Here is a 22,286-nt window from a genome sequence, read left to right on the forward strand (position 1 = left end):
GCTGCCTGTATATTACATAGTGAGAGCACACACAGGGCTGAGCTGTAGTACTAGGTATATACACAGCAGGCAGCGCTGTATACACAGCCTAGGAGGTATTAGTGCTGCCTGTATATTACATAGTGAGAGCACACTCAGGGCTGAGCTGTAGTACTAGGTATATACACAGCAGGCAGCGCTGTATACACAGCCTAGGAGGTATCAGTGCTGCCTGTGTATTACATAGTGAGAGGACACACAGGGCTGAGCTGTTGTACTAGGTATATACACAGCAGGCAGCACTGTCCACAGCCTAGGATGTATCAGTGCTGCCTGTATATTACATAGTGAGAGCACACACAGGGCTGAGCTGTAGTACTAGGTATATACACAGCAGGCAGCGCTGTATACACAGCCTAGGAGGTATCAGTGCTGCCTGTATATTATATAGTGAGAGGACACTCAGGGCTGAGCTGTTGCACTAGGTATATACACAGCAGGCAGCGCTGTATACACAGCCTAGGAGGTATCAGTGCTGCCTTTATATTACATAGTGAGAGCACACTCAGGGCTGAGCTGTAGTACTAGGTATATAAACAGCAGGCAGCGCTGTATACACAGCCTAGGAGGTATCAGTGCTGCCAGTATATTACATAGTGAGAGCACACTCAGGGCTGAGCTGTAGTACTAGGTATATACACAGCAGGCAGCGCTGTATCCACAGCCTAGGAGGTATCAGTGCTGCCTGTATATTACATAGTGAGAGCACACACAGGGCTGAGCTGTAGTACTAGGTATATACACAGCAGGCAGCGCTGTATACACAGCCTAGGAGGTATCAGTGCTGCCTGTGTATTACATAGTGAGAGGACACTCAGGGCTGAGCTGTTGTACTAGGTATATACACAGCAGGCAGCTCTGTCCACAGCCTAGGATGTATCAGTGCTGCCTGTATATTACATAGTGAGAGCACACACAGGGCTGAGCTGTAGTACTAGGTATATACACAGCAGGCAGCGCTGTATACACAGCCTAGGAGGTATCAGTGCTGCCTGTATATTACATAGTGAGAGGACACTCAGGGCTGAGCTGTAGTACTAGGTTTATACACAGCAGGCAGCGATGTATAAACAGCCTAGGAGGTATCAGTGCTGCCTGTATATTACATAGTGAGAGGACACTCAGGGCTGAGCTGTAGTACTAGGTATATACACAGCAGGCAGCGCTGTATACACAGCCTAGGAGGTATCAGTGCTGCCTGTATATTACATAGTGAGAGCACACTCAGGACTGAGCTGTAGTACTAGGTATATACACAGCAGGCAGCGCTGTATACACAGCCTAGGAGGTATCAGTGCTGCCTGTATATTATATAGTATCACACATAGGGCTGAGCTGTAGTACTAGGTATATACACAGCAGGCAGTGCTGTATACACAGCCTAGGAGGTATCAGTGCTGCCTTTATATTACATAGTGAGAGCACACTCAGGGCTGAGCTGTAGTACTGGGTATATACACAGCAGGCAGCGCTGTATACACAGCCTAGGAGGTATCAGTGCTGCCTGTATATTACATAGTGAGAGCACACTCAGGGCTGAGCTGTAGTACTAGGTATATACACAGCAGGCAGCGCTGTATACACAGCCTAGGAGGTATCAGTGCTGCCTTTATATTACATAGTGAGAGGACACTCAGGGCTGAGCTGTAGTACTAGGTATATACACAGCAGGCAGCGCTGTATACACAGCCTAGGAGGTATCAGTGCTGCCTGTATATTACATAGTGAGAGGACACTCAGGGCTGAGCTGTAGTAATAGGTATATACACAGCAGGCAGCGCTGTATAAACAGCCTAGGAGGTATCAGTGCTGCCTGTATATTACATAGTGAGAGGACACTCAGGGCTGAGCTGTAGTACTAGGTATATACACAGCAGGCAGCGCTGTATACACAGCCTAGGAGGGATCAGTGCTGCCTGTATATTACATAGTGAGAGCACACTCAGGGCTGAGCTGTAGTACTAGGTATATACACAGCAGGCAGCGCTGTATACACAGCCTAGGAGGTATCAGTGCTGCCTGTATATTACATAGTGAGAGGACACTCAGGGCTGAGCTATAGTACTAGGTATATACACAGCAGGCAGCACTGTATACACAGCCTAGGAGGTATCAGTGCTGCCTGTATATTACATAGTGAGAGGACACACAGGGCTGAGCTGTAGTACTAGGTATATACACAGCAGGCAGCGCTGTCCACAGCCTAGGAGGTATCAGTGCTGCCTGTATATTACATAGTGAGAGCACACTCAGGGCTGAGCTGTAGTACTAGGTATATACACAGCAGGCAGCGCTGTATACACAGCCTAGGAGGTATCAGTGCTGCCTGTATATTACATAGTGAGAGGACACACAGGGCTGAGCTGTAGTACTAGGTATATACACAGCAGGCAGCGCTGTCCACAGCCTAGGAGGTATCAGTGCTGCCTGTATATTAAATAGTGAGAGCACACTCAGGGCTGAGCTGTAGTACTAGGTATATACACAGCAGGCAGCGCTGTATACACAGCCTAGGAGTTATCAGTGCTGCCTGTATATTACATAGTGAGAGGACACACAGGGCTGAGCTGTAGTACTAGGTATATACACAGCAGGCAGCGCTGTCCACAGCCTAGGAGGTATCAGTGCTGCCTGTATATTACATAGTGAGAGCACACTCAGGGCTGAGCTGTAGTACTAGGTATATACACAGCAGGCAGCGCTGTATACACAGCCTAGGAGGTATCAGTGCTGCCTTTATATTACATAGTGAGAGGACACTCAGGGCTGAGCTGTAGTACTAGGTATATACACAGCAGGCAGCGCTGTATACACAGCCTAGGAGGTATCAGTGCTGCCTGTATATTACATAGTGAGAGCACACTCAGGGCTGAGCTGTAGTACTAGGTATATACACAGCAGGCAGCGCTGTATACACAGCCTAGGAGGTATCAGTGCTGCCAGTATATTACATAGTGAGAGGACACTCAGGGCTGAGCTGTAGTACTAGGTATATACACAGCAGGCAGCGCTGTATACACAGCCTAGGAGGTATCAGTGCTGCCTGTATATTACATAGTGAGAGGACACTCAGGGCTGAGCTGTAGTACTAGGTATATACACAGCAGGCAGCGCTGTATCCACAGCCTAGGAGGTATCAGTGCTGCCTGTATATTACATAGTGAGAGGACACTCAGGGCTGAGCTGTAGTACTAGGTATATACACAGCAGGCAGCGCTGTATACACAGCCTAGGAGGTATCAGTGCTGCCTGTATATTATATAGTGAGAGCACACTCAGGGCTGAGCTGTAGTACTAGGTATATACACAGCAGGCAGCGCTGTATACACAGCCTAGGAGGTATCAGTGCTGCCTGTATATTACATAGTGAGAGGACACTCAGGGCTGAGCTGTAGTACTAGGTATATACACAGCAGGCAGCGCTGTATACACAGCCTAGGAGGTATCAGTGCTGCCTGTATACTACATAGTGAGAGCACACACAGGGCTGAGCTGTAGTACTAGGTATATACACAGCAGGCAGTGCTGTATACACAGCCTAGGAGGTATCAGTGCTTCCTGTATATTACATAGTGAGAGCACACTCAGGGCTGAGCTGTAGTACTAGGTATATACACAGCAGGCAGCGCTGTATACACAGCCTAGGAGGTATCAGTGCTGCCTGTATATTACATAGTGAGAGCACACACAGGGCTGAGCTGTAGTACTAGGTATATACACAGCAGGCAGCGCTGTATACACAGCCTAGGAGGTATCAGTGCTGCCTGTATATTATATAGTGAGAGCACACTCAGGGCTGAGCTGTAGTACTAGGTATATACACAGCAGGCAGCGCTGTATACACAGCCTAGGAGGTATCAGTGCTGCCTGTATATTACATAGTGAGAGCACACTCAGGGCTGAGCTGTAGTACTAGGTATATACACAGCAGGCAGCGCTGTATCCACAGCCTAGGAGGTATCAGTGCTGCCTGTATATTACATAGTGAGAGCACACTCAGGGCTGAGCTGTAGTACTAGGTATATACACAGCAGTCAGCGCTGTCCACAGCCTAGGAGGTATCAGTGCTGCCTGTATATTACATAGTGAGAGCACACTCAGGGCTGAGCTGTAGTACTAGGTATATACACAGCAGGCAGCGCTGTATACACAGCCTAGGAGGTATAAGTGCTGCCTTTATATTACATAGTGAGAGGACACTCAGGGCTGAGCTGTAGTACTAGGTATATACACAGCAGGCAGCGCTGTATACACAGCCTAGGAGGTATCAGTGCTGCCTGTATATTACATAGTGAGAGCACACTCAGTGCTGAGCTGTAGTACTAGGTATATACACAGCAGGCAGCACTGTCCACAGCCTAGGAGGTATCAGTGCTGCCTGTATATTACATAGTGAGAGCACACACAGGGCTGAGCTGTAGTACTAGGTATATACACAGCAGGCAGCGCTGTATACACAGCCTAGGAGGTATCAGTGCTGCCAGTATATTACATAGTGAGAGCACACTCAGGGCTGAGCTGTAGTACTAGGTATATACACAGCAGGCAGCACTGTCCACAGCCTAGGAGGTATCAGTGCTGCCTGTATATTACATAGTGAGAGCACACACAGGGCTGAGCTGTAGTACTAGGTATATACACAGCAGGCAGCGCTGTATACACAGCCTAGGAGGTATCAGTGCTGCCTGTATATTACATAGTGAGAGCACACTCAGGGCTGAGCTGTAGTACTAGGTATATACACAGCAGGCAGCGCTGTATACACAGCCTAGGAGGTATCAGTGCTGCCTGTATATTACATAGTGAGAGGACACTCAGGGCTGAGCTGTTGTACTAGGTATATACACAGCAGGCAGCACTGTCCACAGCCTAGGAGGTATCAGTGCTGCCTGTATATTACATAGTGAGAGCACACACAGGGCTGAGCTGTAGTACTAGGTATATACACAGCAGGCAGCGCTGTATACACAGCCTAGGAGGTATCAGTGCTGCCTGTATATTACATAGTGAGAGCACACACAGGGCTGAGCTGTTGTACTAGGTATATACACAGCAGGCAGCACTGTCCACAGCCTAGGAGGTATCAGTGCTGCCTGTATATTACATAGTGAGAGCACACACAGGGCTGAGCTGTAGTACTAGGTATATACACAGCAGGCAGCGCTGTATACACAGCCTAGGAGGTATCAGTGCTGCCTATATATTACATAGTGAGAGGACACTCAGGGCTGAGCTGTTGTACTAGGTATATACACAGCAGGCAGCACTGTCCACAGCCTAGGAGGTATCAGTGCTGCCTGTATATTACATAGTGAGAGCACACTCAGGGCTGAGCTGTAGTACTAGGCATATACACAGCAGGCAGCGCTGTATCCACAGCCTAGGAGGTATCAGTGCTGCCTGTATATTACATAGTGAGAGCACACACAGGGCTGAGCTGTTGTACTAGGTATATACACAGCAGGCAGCACTGTCCACAGCCTAGGAGGTATCAGTGCTGCCTGTATATTACATAGTGAGAGCACACACAGGGCTGAGCTGTAGTACTAGGTATATACACAGCAGGCAGCGCTGTATACACAGCCTAGGAGGTATCAGTGCTGCCTGTATATTACATAGTGAGAGGACACTCAGGGCTGAGCTGTTGTACTAGGTATATACACAGCAGGCAGCACTGTCCACAGCCTAGGAGGTATCAGTGCTGCCTGTATATTACATAGTGAGAGCACACTCAGGGCTGAGCTGTAGTACTAGGTATATACACAGCAGGCAGCGCTGTATCCACAGCCTAGGAGGTATCAGTGCTGCCTGTATATTACATAGTGAGAGCACACACAGGGCTGAGCTGTTGTACTAGGTATATACACAGCAGGCAGCACTGTCCACAGCCTAGGAGGTATCAGTGCTGCCTGTATATTACATAGTGAGAGCACACACAGGGCTGAGCTGTAGTACTAGGTATATACACAGCAGGCAGCGCTGTATACACAGCCTAGGAGGTATCAGTGCTGCCTGTATATTACATAGTGAGAGCACACTCAGGGCTGAGCTGTAGTACTAGGTATATACACAGCAGGCAGCGCTGTATACACAGCCTAGGAGGTATCAGTGCTGCCTGTGTATTACATAGTGAGAGGACACTCAGGGCTGAGCTGTTGTACTAGGTATATACACAGCAGGCAGCACTGTCCACAGCCTAGGATGTATCAGTGCTGCCTGTATATTACATAGTGAGAGCACACACAGGGCTGAGCTGTAGTACTAGGTATATACACAGCAGGCAGCGCTGTATACACAGCCTAGGAGGTATCAGTGCTGCCTGTATATTATATAGTGAGAGGACACTCAGGGCTGAGCTGTTGCACTAGGTATATACACAGCAGGCAGCGCTGTATACACAGCCTAGGAGGTATCAGTGCTGCCTTTATATTACATAGTGAGAGCACACTCAGGGCTGAGCTGTAGTACTAGGTATATAAACAGCAGGCAGCGCTGTATACACAGCCTAGGAGGTATCAGTGCTGCCAGTATATTACATAGTGAGAGCACACTCAGGGCTGAGCTGTAGTACTAGGTATATACACAGCAGGCAGCGCTGTATCCACAGCCTAGGAGGTATCAGTGCTGCCTGTATATTACATAGTGAGAGCACACACAGGGCTGAGCTGTAGTACTAGGTATATACACAGCAGGCAGCGCTGTATACACAGCCTAGGAGGTATCAGTGCTGCCTGTGTATTACATAGTGAGAGGACACTCAGGGCTGAGCTGTTGTACTAGGTATATACACAGCAGGCAGCTCTGTCCACAGCCTAGGATGTATCAGTGCTGCCTGTATATTACATAGTGAGAGCACACACAGGGCTGAGCTGTAGTACTAGGTATATACACAGCAGGCAGCGCTGTATACACAGCCTAGGAGGTATCAGTGCTGCCTGTATATTACATAGTGAGAGGACACTCAGGGCTGAGCTGTAGTACTAGGTTTATACACAGCAGGCAGCGATGTATAAACAGCCTAGGAGGTATCAGTGCTGCCTGTATATTACATAGTGAGAGGACACTCAGGGCTGAGCTGTAGTACTAGGTATATACACAGCAGGCAGCGCTGTATACACAGCCTAGGAGGTATCAGTGCTGCCTGTATATTACATAGTGAGAGCACACTCAGGGCTGAGCTGTAGTACTAGGTATATACACAGCAGGCAGCGCTGTATACACAGCCTAGGAGGTATCAGTGCTGCCTGTATATTATATAGTATCACACATAGGGCTGAGCTGTAGTACTAGGTATATACACAGCAGGCAGTGCTGTATACACAGCCTAGGAGGTATCAGTGCTGCCTTTATATTACATAGTGAGAGCACACTCAGGGCTGAGCTGTAGTACTGGGTATATACACAGCAGGCAGCGCTGTATACACAGCCTAGGAGGTATCAGTGCTGCCTGTATATTACATAGTGAGAGCACACTCAGGGCTGAGCTGTAGTACTAGGTATATACACAGCAGGCAGCGCTGTATACACAGCCTAGGAGGTATCAGTGCTGCCTTTATATTACATAGTGAGAGGACACTCAGGGTTGAGCTGTAGTACTAGGTATATACACAGCAGGCAGCGCTGTATACACAGCCTAGGAGGTATCAGTGCTGCCTGTATATTACATAGTGAGAGGACACTCAGGGCTGAGCTGTAGTAATAGGTATATACACAGCAGGCAGCGCTGTATAAACAGCCTAGGAGGTATCAGTGCTGCCTGTATATTACATAGTGAGAGGACACTCAGGGCTGAGCTGTAGTACTAGGTATATACACAGCAGGCAGCGCTGTATACACAGCCTAGGAGGGATCAGTGCTGCCTGTATATTACATAGTGAGAGCACACTCAGGGCTGAGCTGTAGTACTAGGTATATACACAGCAGGCAGCGCTGTATACGCAGCCTAGGAGGTATCAGTGCTGCCTGTATATTACATAGTGAGAGGACACTCAGGGCTGAGCTATAGTACTAGGTATATACACAGCAGGCAGCACTGTATACACAGCCTAGGAGGTATCAGTGCTGCCTGTATATTACATAGTGAGAGGACACACAGGGCTGAGCTGTAGTACTAGGTATATACACAGCAGGCAGCGCTGTCCACAGCCTAGGAGGTATCAGTGCTGCCTGTATATTACATAGTGAGAGCACACTCAGGGCTGAGCTGTAGTACTAGGTATATACACAGCAGGCAGCGCTGTATACACAGCCTAGGAGGTATCAGTGCTGCCTGTATATTACATAGTGAGAGGACACACAGGGCTGAGCTGTAGTACTAGGTATATACACAGCAGGCAGCGCTGTCCACAGCCTAGGAGGTATCAGTGCTGCCTGTATATTAAATAGTGAGAGCACACTCAGGGCTGAGCTGTAGTACTAGGTATATACACAGCAGGCAGCGCTGTATACACAGCCTAGGAGTTATCAGTGCTGCCTGTATATTACATAGTGAGAGGACACACAGGGCTGAGCTGTAGTACTAGGTATATACACAGCAGGCAGCGCTGTCCACAGCCTAGGAGGTATCAGTGCTGCCTGTATATTACATAGTGAGAGCACACTCAGGGCTGAGCTGTAGTACTAGGTATATACACAGCAGGCAGCGCTGTATACACAGCCTAGGAGGTATCAGTGCTGCCTTTATATTACATAGTGAGAGGACACTCAGGGCTGAGCTGTAGTACTAGGTATATACACAGCAGGCAGCGCTGTATACACAGCCTAGGAGGTATCAGTGCTGCCTGTATATTACATAGTGAGAGCACACTCAGGGCTGAGCTGTAGTACTAGGTATATACACAGCAGGCAGCGCTGTATACACAGCCTAGGAGGTATCAGTGCTGCCAGTATATTACATAGTGAGAGGACACTCAGGGCTGAGCTGTAGTACTAGGTATATACACAGCAGGCAGCGCTGTATACACAGCCTAGGAGGTATCAGTGCTGCCTGTATATTACATAGTGAGAGCACACTCAGGGCTGAGCTGTAGTACTAGGTATATACACAGCAGGCAGCGCTGTATACACAGCCTAGGAGGTATCAGTGCTGCCAGTATATTACATAGTGAGAGGACACTCAGGGCTGAGCTGTAGTACTAGGTATATACACAGCAGGCAGCGCTGTATACACAGCCTAGGAGGTATCAGTGCTGCCTGTATATTATATAGTGAGAGCACACTCAGGGCTGAGCTGTAGTACTAGGTATATACACAGCAGGCAGCGCTGTATACACAGCCTAGGAGGTATCAGTGCTGCCAGTATATTACATAGTGAGAGGACACTCAGGGCTGAGCTGTAGTACTAGGTATATACACAGCAGGCAGCGCTGTATACACAGCCTAGGAGGTATCAGTGCTGCCTGTATATTACATAGTGAGAGCACACTCAGGGCTGAGCTGTAGTACTAGGTATATACACAGCAGGCAGCGCTGTATACACAGCCTAGGAGGTATCAGTGCTGCCAGTATATTACATAGTGAGAGGACACTCAGGGCTGAGCTGTAGTACTAGGTATATACACAGCAGGCAGCGCTGTATACACAGCCTAGGAGGTATCAGTGCTGCCTGTATATTATATAGTGAGAGCACACTCAGGGCTGAGCTGTAGTACTAGGTATATACACAGCAGGCAGCGCTGTATACACAGCCTAGGAGGTATCAGTGCTGCCTGTATATTACATAGTGAGAGGACACTCAGGGCTGAGCTGTAGTACTAGGTATATACACAGCAGGCAGCGCTGTATACACAGCCTAGGAGGTATCAGTGCTGCCTGTATACTACATAGTGAGAGCACACACAGGGCTGAGCTGTAGTACTAGGTATATACACAGCAGGCAGTGCTGTATACACAGCCTAGGAGGTATCAGTGCTTCCTGTATATTACATAGTGAGAGCACACTCAGGGCTGAGCTGTAGTACTAGGTATATACACAGCAGGCAGCGCTGTATACACAGCCTAGGAGGTATCAGTGCTGCCTGTATATTACATAGTGAGAGCACACACAGGGCTGAGCTGTAGTACTAGGTATATACACAGCAGGCAGCGCTGTATACACAGCCTAGGAGGTATCAGTGCTGCCTGTATATTATATAGTGAGAGCACACTCAGGGCTGAGCTGTAGTACTAGGTATATACACAGCAGGCAGCGCTGTATACACAGCCTAGGAGGTATCAGTGCTGCCTGTATATTACATAGTGAGAGCACACTCAGGGCTGAGCTGTAGTACTAGGTATATACACAGCAGGCAGCGCTGTATCCACAGCCTAGGAGGTATCAGTGCTGCCTGTATATTACATAGTGAGAGCACACTCAGGGCTGAGCTGTAGTACTAGGTATATACACAGCAGTCAGCGCTGTCCACAGCCTAGGAGGTATCAGTGCTGCCTGTATATTACATAGTGAGAGCACACTCAGGGCTGAGCTGTAGTACTAGGTATATACACAGCAGGCAGCGCTGTATACACAGCCTAGGAGGTATAAGTGCTGCCTTTATATTACATAGTGAGAGGACACTCAGGGCTGAGCTGTAGTACTAGGTATATACACAGCAGGCAGCGCTGTATACACAGCCTAGGAGGTATCAGTGCTGCCTGTATATTACATAGTGAGAGCACACTCAGGGCTGAGCTGTAGTACTAGGTATATACACAGCAGGCAGCACTGTCCACAGCCTAGGAGGTATCAGTGCTGCCTGTATATTACATAGTGAGAGCACACACAGGGCTGAGCTGTAGTACTAGGTATATACACAGCAGGCAGCGCTGTATACACAGCCTAGGAGGTATCAGTGCTGCCAGTATATTACATAGTGAGAGCACACTCAGGGCTGAGCTGTAGTACTAGGTATATACACAGCAGGCAGCACTGTCCACAGCCTAGGAGGTATCAGTGCTGCCTGTATATTACATAGTGAGAGCACACACAGGGCTGAGCTGTAGTACTAGGTATATACACAGCAGGCAGCGCTGTATACACAGCCTAGGAGGTATCAGTGCTGCCTGTATATTACATAGTGAGAGCACACTCAGGGCTGAGCTGTAGTACTAGGTATATACACAGCAGGCAGCGCTGTATACACAGCCTAGGAGGTATCAGTGCTGCCTGTATATTACATAGTGAGAGGACACTCAGGGCTGAGCTGTTGTACTAGGTATATACACAGCAGGCAGCACTGTCCACAGCCTAGGAGGTATCAGTGCTGCCTGTATATTACATAGTGAGAGCACACACAGGGCTGAGCTGTAGTACTAGGTATATACACAGCAGGCAGCGCTGTATACACAGCCTAGGAGGTATCAGTGCTGCCTGTATATTACATAGTGAGAGCACACACAGGGCTGAGCTGTTGTACTAGGTATATACACAGCAGGCAGCACTGTCCACAGCCTAGGAGGTATCAGTGCTGCCTGTATATTACATAGTGAGAGCACACACAGGGCTGAGCTGTAGTACTAGGTATATACACAGCAGGCAGCGCTGTATACACAGCCTAGGAGGTATCAGTGCTGCCTATATATTACATAGTGAGAGGACACTCAGGGCTGAGCTGTTGTACTAGGTATATACACAGCAGGCAGCACTGTCCACAGCCTAGGAGGTATCAGTGCTGCCTGTATATTACATAGTGAGAGCACACTCAGGGCTGAGCTGTAGTACTAGGCATATACACAGCAGGCAGCGCTGTATCCACAGCCTAGGAGGTATCAGTGCTGCCTGTATATTACATAGTGAGAGCACACACAGGGCTGAGCTGTTGTACTAGGTATATACACAGCAGGCAGCACTGTCCACAGCCTAGGAGGTATCAGTGCTGCCTGTATATTACATAGTGAGAGCACACACAGGGCTGAGCTGTAGTACTAGGTATATACACAGCAGGCAGCGCTGTATACACAGCCTAGGAGGTATCAGTGCTGCCTGTATATTACATAGTGAGAGCACACTCAGGGCTGAGCTGTAGTACTAGGTATATACACAGCAGGCAGCGCTGTATACACAACCTAGGAGGTATCAGTGCTGCCTGTGTATTACATAGTGAGAGGACACTCAGGGCTGAGCTGTTGTACTAGGTATATACACAGCAGGCAGCACTGTCCACAGCCTAGGATGTATCAGTGCTGCCTGTATATTACATAGTGAGAGCACACACAGGGCTGAGCTGTAGTACTAGGTATATACACAGCAGGCAGCGCTGTATACACAGCCTAGGAGGTATCAGTGCTGCCTGTATATTATATAGTGAGAGGACACTCAGGGCTGAGCTGTTGCACTAGGTATATACACAGCAGGCAGCGCTGTATACACAGCCTAGGAGGTATCAGTGCTGCCTTTATATTACATAGTGAGAGCACACTCAGGGCTGAGCTGTAGTACTAGGTATATAAACAGCAGGCAGCGCTGTATACACAGCCTAGGAGGTATCAGTGCTGCCAGTATATTACATAGTGAGAGCACACTCAGGGCTGAGCTGTAGTACTAGGTATATACACAGCAGGCAGCGCTGTATCCACAGCCTAGGAGGTATCAGTGCTGCCTGTATATTACATAGTGAGAGCACACACAGGGCTGAGCTGTAGTACTAGGTATATACACAGCAGGCAGCGCTGTATACACAGCCTAGGAGGTATCAGTGCTGCCTGTGTATTACATAGTGAGAGGACACTCAGGGCTGAGCTGTTGTACTAGGTATATACACAGCAGGCAGCACTGTCCACAGCCTAGGATGTATCAGTGCTGCCTGTATATTACATAGTGAGAGCACACACAGGGCTGAGCTGTAGTACTAGGTATATACACAGCAGGCAGCGCTGTATACACAGCCTAGGAGGTATCAGTGCTGCCTGTATATTACATAGTGAGAGGACACTCAGGGCTGAGCTGTAGTACTAGGTATATACACAGCAGGCAGCGCGGTATACACAGCCTAGGAGGTATTAGTGCTGCCTGTATATTACATAGTGAGATCGCACTCAGGGCTGAGCTGTAGTACTAGGTATATACACAGCAGGCAGCGCTGTATACACAGCCTAGGAGGTATCAGTGCTGCCTGTATATTACATAGTGAGAGCACACTCAGGGCTGAGCTGTAGTACTAGGTATATACACAGCAGGCAGCGCTGTATACACAGCCTAGGAGGTATCAGTGCTGCCTGTATATTACATAGTGAGAGGACACTCAGGGCTGAGCTGTAGTACTAGGTATATACACAGCAGGCAGCGATGTATAAACAGCCTAGGAGGTATCAGTGCTGCCTGTATATTACATAGTGAGAGGACACTCAGGGCTGAGCTGTTGTACTAGGTATATACACAGCAGGCAGCACTGTCCACAGCCTAGGAGGTATCAGTGCTGCCTGTATATTACATAGTGAGAGCACACACAGGGCTGAGCTGTAGTACTAGGTATATACACAGCAGGCAGCGCTGTATACACAGCCTAGGAGGTATCAGTGCTGCCTGTATATTACATAGTGAGAGCACACACAGGGCTGAGCTGTTGTACTAGGTATATACACAGCAGGCAGCACTGTCCACAGCCTAGGATGTATCAGTGCTGCCTGTATATTACATAGTGAGAGCACACACAGGGCTGAGCTGTAGTACTAGGTATATACACAGCAGGCAGCACTGTATACACAGCCTAGGAGGTATCAGTGCTGCCTGTATATTATATAGTGAGAGGACACTCAGGGCTGAGCTGTTGCACTAGGTATATACACAGCAGGCAGCGCTGTATACACAGCCTAGGAGGTATCAGTGCTGCCTTTATATTACATAGTGAGAGCACACTCAGGGCTGAGCTGTAGTACTAGGTATATAAACAGCAGGCAGCGCTGTATACACAGCCTAGGAGGTATCAGTGCTGCCAGTATATTACATAGTGAGAGCACACTCAGGGCTGAGCTGTAGTACTAGGTATATACACAGCAGGCAGCGCTGTATACACAGCCTAGGAGGTATCAGTGCTGCCAGTATATTACATAGTGAGAGCACACTCAGGGCTGAGCTGTAGTACTAGGTATATACACAGCAGGCAGCGCTGTATCCACAGCCTAGGAGGTATCAGTGCTGCCTGTATATTACATAGTGAGAGCACACACAGGGCTGAGCTGTAGTACTAGGTATATACACAGCAGGCAGCGCTGTATACACAGCCTAGGAGGTATCAGTGCTGCCTGTGTATTACATAGTGAGAGGACACTCAGGGCTGAGCTGTTGTACTAGGTATATACACAGCAGGCAGCACTGTCCACAGCCTAGGATGTATCAGTGCTGCCTGTATATTACATAGTGAGAGCACACACAGGGCTGAGCTGTAGTACTAGGTATATACACAGCAGGCAGCGCTGTATACACAGCCTAGGAGGTATCAGTGCTGCCTGTATATTACATAGTGAGAGGACACTCAGGGCTGAGCTGTAGTACTAGGTATATACACAGCAGGCAGCGCTGTATACACAGCCTAGGAGGTATCAGTGCTGCCTGTATATTACATAGTGAGATCGCACTCAGGGCTGAGCTGTAGTACTAGGTATATACACAGCAGGCAGCGCTGTATACACAGCCTAGGAGGTATCAGTGCTGCCTGTATATTACATAGTGAGAGCACACTCAGGGCTGAGCTGTAGTACTAGGTATATACACAGCAGGCAGTGATGTATAAACAGCCTAGGAGGTATCAGTGCTGCCTGTATATTACATAGTGAGAGGACACTCAGGGCTGAGCTGTAGTACTAGGTATATACACAGCAGGCAGCGCTGTATACACAGCCTAGGAGGTATCAGTGCTGCCTGTATATTACATAGTGAGAGGACACTCAGGGCTGAGCTGTAGTACTAGGTATATACACAGCAGGCAGCGCTGTATACACAGCCTAGGAGGTATCAGTGCTGCCTGTATATTATATAGTATCACACACAGGGCTGAGCTGTAGTACTAGGTATATACACAGCAGGCAGCGCTGTATACACAGCCTGGGAGGTATCAGTGCTGCCTTTATATTACATAGTGAGAGCACACTCAGGGCTGAGCTGTAGTACTAGGTATATACACAGCAGGCAGCGCTGTATACACAGCCTAGGAGGTATCAGTGCTGCCTGTATATTACATAGTGAGATCGCACTCAGGGCTGAGCTGTAGTTCTAGGTATATACACAGCAGGCAGCGCTGTATACACAGCCTAGGAGGTATCAGTGCTGCCTGTATATTACATAGTGAGAGCACACTCAGGGCTGAGCTGTAGTACTAGGTATATACACAGCAGGCAGCGCTGTATACACAGCCTAGGAGGTATCAATGCTGCATGTATATTACATAGTGAGAGGACACTCAGGGCTGAGCTGTAGTACTAGGTATATACACAGCAGGCAGCGCTGTATACACAGCCTAGGAGGTATCAGTGCTGCCTGTATATTACATAGTGAGAGGACACTCAGGGCTGAGCTGTAGTAATAGGTATATACACAGCAGGCAGCGCTGTATAAACAGCCTAGGAGGTATCAGTGCTGCCTGTATATTACATAGTGAGAGGACACTCAGGGCTGAGCTGTAGTACTAGGTATATACACAGCAGGCAGCGCTGTATACACAGCCTAGGAGGTATCAGTGCTGCCTGTATATTACATAGTGAGAGGACACTCAGGGCTGAGCTATAGTACTAGGTATATACACAGCAGGCAGCACTGTATACACAGCCTAGGAGGTATCAGTGCTGCCTGTATATTACATAGTGAGAGGACACACAGGGCTGAGCTATAGTACTAGGTATATACACAGCAGGCAGCACTGTATACACAGCCTAGGAGGTATCAGTGCTGCCAGTATATTACATAGTGAGAGGACACTCAGGGCTGAGCTGTAGTACTAGGTATATACACAGCAGGCAGCGCTGTCCACAGCCTAGGAGGTATCAGTGCTGCCTGTATATTACATAGTGAGAGCACACTCAGGGCTGAGCTGTAGTACTAGGTATATACACAGCAGGCAGCGCTGTATACACAGCCTAGGAGGTATCAGTGCTGCCTGTATATTACATAGTGAGAGGACACACAGGGCTGAGCTGTAGTTCTAGGTATATACACAGCAGGCAGCGCTGTCCACAGCCTAGGAGGTATCAGTGCTGCCTGTATATTACATAGTGAGAGCACACTCAGGGCTGAGCTGTAGTACTAGGTATATACACAGCAGGCAGCGCTGTATACACAGCCTAGGAGGTATCAGTGCTGCCTGTATATTACATAGTGAGAGGACACACAGGGCTGAGCTGTAGTACTAGGTATATACACAGCAGGCAGCGCTGTCCACAGCCTAGGAGGTATCAGTGCTGCCTGTATATTACATAGTGAGAGCACACACAGGGCTGAGCTGTAGTACTAGGTATATACACAGCAGGCAGCGCTGTATACATAGCCTAGGAGGTATCAGTGCTGCCAGTATATTACATAGTGAGAGCACACACAGGGCTGAGCTGTAGTACTAGGTATATACACAGCAGGCAGCGCTGTCCACAGCCTAGGAGGTATCAGTGCTGCCTGTATATTACATAGTGAGAGCACACACAGGGCTGAGCTGTAGTACTAGGTATATACACAGCAGGCAGCGCTGTATACACAGCCTAGGAGGTATCAGTGCTGCCTGTATATTACATAGTGAGATCACACACAGGGCTGAGCTGTAGTACTAGGTATATACACAGCAGGCAGCGCTGTATACACAGCCTAGGAGGTATCAGTGCTGCCTGTATATTACATAGTGAGAGCACACACAGGGCTGAGCTGTAGTACTAGGTATATACACAGCAGGCAGCGCTGTCCACAGCCTAGGAGGTATCAGTGCTGCCTGTATATTACATAGTGAGAGCACACACAGGGCTGAGCTGTAGTACTAGGTATATACACAGCAGGCAGCGCTGTATACACAGCCTAGGAGGTATCAGTGCTGCCAGTATATTACATAGTGAGAGCACACTCAGGGCTGAGCTGTAGTACTAGGTATATACACAGCAGGCAGCGATGTATAAACAGCCTAGGAGGTATCAGTGCTGCCTGTATATTACATAGTGAGAGCACACACAGGGCTGAGCTGTAGTACTAGGTATATACACAGCAGGCAGCGCTGTATACACAGCCTAGGAGGTATCAGTGCTGCCTGTATATTACATAGTGAGAGCACACACAGGGCTGAGCTGTAGTACTAGGTATATACACAGCAGGCAGCGCTGTCCACAGCCTAGGAGGTATCAGTGCTGCCTGTATATTACATAGTGAGAGCACACACAGGGCTGAGCTGTAGTACTAGGTATATACACAGCAGGCAGCGCTGTATACACAGCCTAGGAGGTATCAGTGCTGCCAGTATATTACATAGTGAGAGCACACTCAGGGCTGAGCTGTAGTACTAGGTATATACACAGCAGGCAGCGCTGTATACACAGCCTAGGAGGTATCAGTGCTGCCTGTATATTACATAGTGAGAGCACACTCAGGGCTGAGCTGTAGTACTGGGTATATACACAGCAGGCAGCACTGTATACACAGCCTAGGAGGTATCAGTGCTGCCTGTATATTACATAGTGAGAGCACACACAGGGCTGAGCTGTAGTACTAGGTATATACACAGCAGGCAGCGCTGTATACACAGCCTAGGAGGTATCAGTGCTGCCAGTATATTACATAGTGAGAGCACACTCAGGGCTGAGCTGTAGTACTGGGTATATACACAGCAGGCAGCGCTGTATACACAGCCTAGGAGGTATCAGTGCTGCCAGTATATTACATAGTGAGAGCACACTCAGGGCTGAGCTGTAGTACTAGGTATATACACAGCAGGCAGCGCTGTATACACAGCCTAGGAGGTATCAGTGCTGCCTGTATATTACATAGTGAGAGCACACACAGGGCTGAGCTGTAGTACTAGGTATATACACAGCAGGCAGCGCTGTCCACAGCCTAGGAGGTATCAGTGCTGCCTGTATATTACATAGTGAGAGCACACACAGGGCTGAGCTGTAGTACTAGGTATATACACAGCAGGCAGCGCTGTATACACAGCCTAGGAGGTATCAGTGCTGCCAGTATATTACATAGTGAGAGCACACTCAGGGCTGAGCTGTAGTACTAGGTATATACACAGCAGGCAGCGCTGTATACACAGCCTAGGAGGTATCAGTGCTGCCTGTATATTACATAGTGAGAGCACACTCAGGGCTGAGCTGTAGTACTGGGTATATACACAGCAGGCAGCACTGTATACACAGCCTAGGAGGTATCAGTGCTGCCTGTATATTACATAGTGAGAGCACACACAGGGCTGAGCTGTAGTACTAGGTATAGACACAGCAGGCAGCGCTGTATACACAGCCTAGGAGGTATCAGTGCTGCCAGTATATTACATAGTGAGAGCACACTCAGGGCTGAGCTGTAGTACTGGGTATATACACAGCAGGCAGCGCTGTATACACAGCCTAGGAGGTATCAGTGCTGCCAGTATATTACATAGTGAGAGCACACTCAGGGGTGAGCTGTAGTACTAGGTATATACACAGCAGGCAGCGCTGTATACACAGCCTAGGAGGTATCAGTGCTGCCTGTATATTACATAGTGAGAGGACACTCAGGGCTGAGCTATAGTACTAGGTATATACACAGCAGGCAGCACTGTATACACAGCCTAGGAGGTATCAGTGCTGCCTGTATATTACATAGTGAGAGGACACACAGGGCTGAGCTATAGTACTAGGTATATACACAGCAGGCAGCACTGTATACACAGCCTAGGAGGTATCAGTGCTGCCAGTATATTACATAGTGAGAGGACACTCAGGGCTGAGCTGTAGTACTAGGTATATACACAGCAGGCAGCGCTGTCCACAGCCTAGGAGGTATCAGTGCTGCCTGTATATTACATAGTGAGAGCACACTCAGGGCTGAGCTGTAGTACTAGGTATATACACAGCAGGCAGCGCTGTATACACAGCCTAGGAGGTATCAGTGCTGCCTGTATATTACATAGTGAGAGGACACACAGGGCTGAGCTGTAGTTCTAGGTATATACACAGCAGGCAGCGCTGTCCACAGCCTAGGAGGTATCAGTGCTGCCTGTATATTACATAGTGAGAGCACACTCAGGGCTGAGCTGTAGTACTAGGTATATACACAGCAGGCAGCGCTGTATACACAGCCTAGGAGGTATCAGTGCTGCCTGTATATTACATAGTGAGAGCACACACAGGGCTGAGCTGTAGTACTAGGTATATACACAGCAGGCAGCGCTGTCCACAGCCTAGGAGGTATCAGTGCTGCCTGTATATTACATAGTGAGATCACACACAGGGCTGAGCTGTAGTACTAGGTATATACACAGCAGGCAGCGCTGTATACACAGCCTAGGAGGTATCAGTGCTGCCTGTATATTACATAGTGAGAGCACACACAGGGCTGAGCTGTAGTACTAGGTATATACACAGCAGGCAGCGCTGTCCACAGCCTAGGAGGTATCAGTGCTGCCTGTATATTACATAGTGAGAGCACACACAGGGCTGAGCTGTAGTACTAGGTATATACACAGCAGGCAGCGCTGTATACACAGCCTAGGAGGTATCAGTGCTGCCAGTATATTACATAGTGAGAGCACACTCAGGGCTGAGCTGTAGTACTAGGTATATACACAGCAGGCAGCGATGTATAAACAGCCTAGGAGGTATCAGTGCTGCCTGTATATTACATAGTGAGAGCACACACAGGGCTGAGCTGTAGTACTAGGTATATACACAGCAGGCAGCGCTGTATACACAGCCTAGGAGGTATCAGTGCTGCCTGTATATTACATAGTGAGAGCACACACAGGGCTGAGCTGTAGTACTAGGTATATACACAGCAGGCAGCGCTGTCCACAGCCTAGGAGGTATCAGTGCTGCCTGTATATTACATAGTGAGAGCACACACAGGGCTGAGCTGTAGTACTAGGTATATACACAGCAGGCAGCGCTGTATACACAGCCTAGGAGGTATCAGTGCTGCCAGTATATTACATAGTGAGAGCACACTCAGGGCTGAGCTGTAGTACTAGGTATATACACAGCAGGCAGCGCTGTATACACAGCCTAGGAGGTATCAGTGCTGCCTGTATATTACATAGTGAGAGCACACTCAGGGCTGAGCTGTAGTACTGGGTATATACACAGCAGGCAGCACTGTATACACAGCCTAGGAGGTATCAGTGCTGCCTGTATATTACATAGTGAGAGCACACACAGGGCTGAGCTGTAGTACTAGGTATATACACAGCAGGCAGCGCTGTATACACAGCCTAGGAGGTATCAGTGCTGCCAGTATATTACATAGTGAGAGCACACTCAGGGCTGAGCTGTAGTACTGGGTATATACACAGCAGGCAGCGCTGTATACACAGCCTAGGAGGTATCAGTGCTGCCAGTATATTACATAGTGAGAGCACACTCAGGGCTGAGCTGTAGTACTAGGTATATACACAGCAGGCAGCGCTGTATACACAGCCTAGGAGGTATCAGTGCTGCCTGTATATTACATAGTGAGAGCACACACAGGGCTGAGCTGTAGTACTAGGTATATACACAGCAGGCAGCGCTGTCCACAGCCTAGGAGGTATCAGTGCTGCCTGTATATTACATAGTGAGAGCACACACAGGGCTGAGCTGTAGTACTAGGTATATACACAGCAGGCAGCGCTGTATACACAGCCTAGGAGGTATCAGTGCTGCCAGTATATTACATAGTGAGAGCACACTCAGGGCTGAGCTGTAGTACTAGGTATATACACAGCAGGCAGCGCTGTATACACAGCCTAGGAGGTATCAGTGCTGCCTGTATATTACATAGTGAGAGCACACTCAGGGCTGAGCTGTAGTACTGGGTATATACACAGCAGGCAGCACTGTATACACAGCCTAGGAGGTATCAGTGCTGCCTGTATATTACATAGTGAGAGCACACACAGGGCTGAGCTGTAGTACTAGGTATAGACACAGCAGGCAGCGCTGTATACACAGCCTAGGAGGTATCAGTGCTGCCAGTATATTACATAGTGAGAGCACACTCAGGGCTGAGCTGTAGTACTGGGTATATACACAGCAGGCAGCGCTGTATACACAGCCTAGGAGGTATCAGTGCTGCCAGTATATTACATAGTGAGAGCACACTCAGGGCTGAGCTGTAGTACTAGGTATATACACAGCAGGCAGCGCTGTATACACAGCCTAGGAGGTATCAGTGCTGCCTGTATATTACATAGTGAGAGCACACTCAGGGCTGAGCTGTAGTACTGGGTATATACACAGCAGGCAGCACTGTATACACAGCCTAGGAGGTATCAGTGCTGCCTGTATATTACATAGTGAGAGCACACTCAGGGCTGAGCTGTAGTACTGGGTATATACACAGCAGGCAGCACTGTATACACAGCCTAGGAGGTATCAGTGCTGCCTGTATATTACATAGTGAGAGCACACTCAGGGCTGAGCTGTAGTACTGGGTATATACACAGCAGGCAGCGCTGTATACACAGCCTAGGAGGTATCAGTGCTGCCTGTATATTACATAGTGAGAGCACACTCAGGGCTGAGCTGTAGTACTGGGTATATACACAGCAGGCAGCACTGTCAGCTCTGGGATTCCCCTCATGTGACTAGCTGTCATGGGAGAGCGCCTCTGCCTATGACATCAGTGCGCAGCAGCAGCACTGCCCCTGTGCGTCTTCCAGGACTCTCCATGTGCTACCAGCATGTCTTGTAGTGCCAGCAGTACTCACCTTCGATGTAACACAGCGCCGCACACAGTTCACGGCAGCTCTTGCGTTGCAGGGAGCCCTCCTGAAGCAGGTGACTACTCTCGGTGCCCTAAACAGAGCCCACATACTACCGGGTAGACACGACGTCACTCAGCCTCATATCGGAAATGGATTGTCTGTGTCTAGAACTGGTAGACAATGTCCTGCTCGATTTATCATGCCTCAACATGAAAAGTGCATAGTCTTTTCTCTGCTGACATCTAGTGGCTATTTGCAGAATAGCAAGTTTTCAATGGAGGTCAAATAAATGTTCCATCTGAGATGGATATAAACGTATAACAAGGCAACGACAAACAATAAATATATATACACAATAAATATGATACAAATAATCTATCTGTATTATATTACTGGACTAAAACAAAGTAAAAATTTGGAGAATTG

At 48.5% G+C, this 22,286-nt stretch overlaps 1 protein-coding gene across 3 annotated transcripts in view; it reads right to left on the reverse strand.

The window, feature by feature from the left end:
- Positions 1 to 22,049, reverse strand: part of FXN (frataxin) — a 99,770-nt gene extending 77,721 nt beyond the window's left edge. The window contains exon 1 of one of the 3 annotated variants that reach the window (XM_073572248.1): positions 21,864 to 22,049. In XM_073572248.1, the coding sequence (XP_073428349.1) occupies positions 21,864 to 21,968 (105 nt within the window). In that variant the 5' untranslated portion in view covers positions 21,969 to 22,049. The remainder of the gene's footprint in view (positions 1 to 21,863) is intronic. The other 2 variants (XM_073572247.1, XM_073572249.1) reach the window with 2 other exon arrangements.
- Positions 22,050 to 22,286: the final 237 nt, after the last annotated feature.

The sequence above is a fragment of the Dendrobates tinctorius genome, unplaced genomic scaffold, assembly GCF_039654945.1.
Source record: "Dendrobates tinctorius isolate UK_male_01 unplaced genomic scaffold, ASM3965494v1 ptg000031l, whole genome shotgun sequence".
Taxonomy (NCBI): domain Eukaryota; kingdom Metazoa; phylum Chordata; class Amphibia; order Anura; family Dendrobatidae; genus Dendrobates; species Dendrobates tinctorius.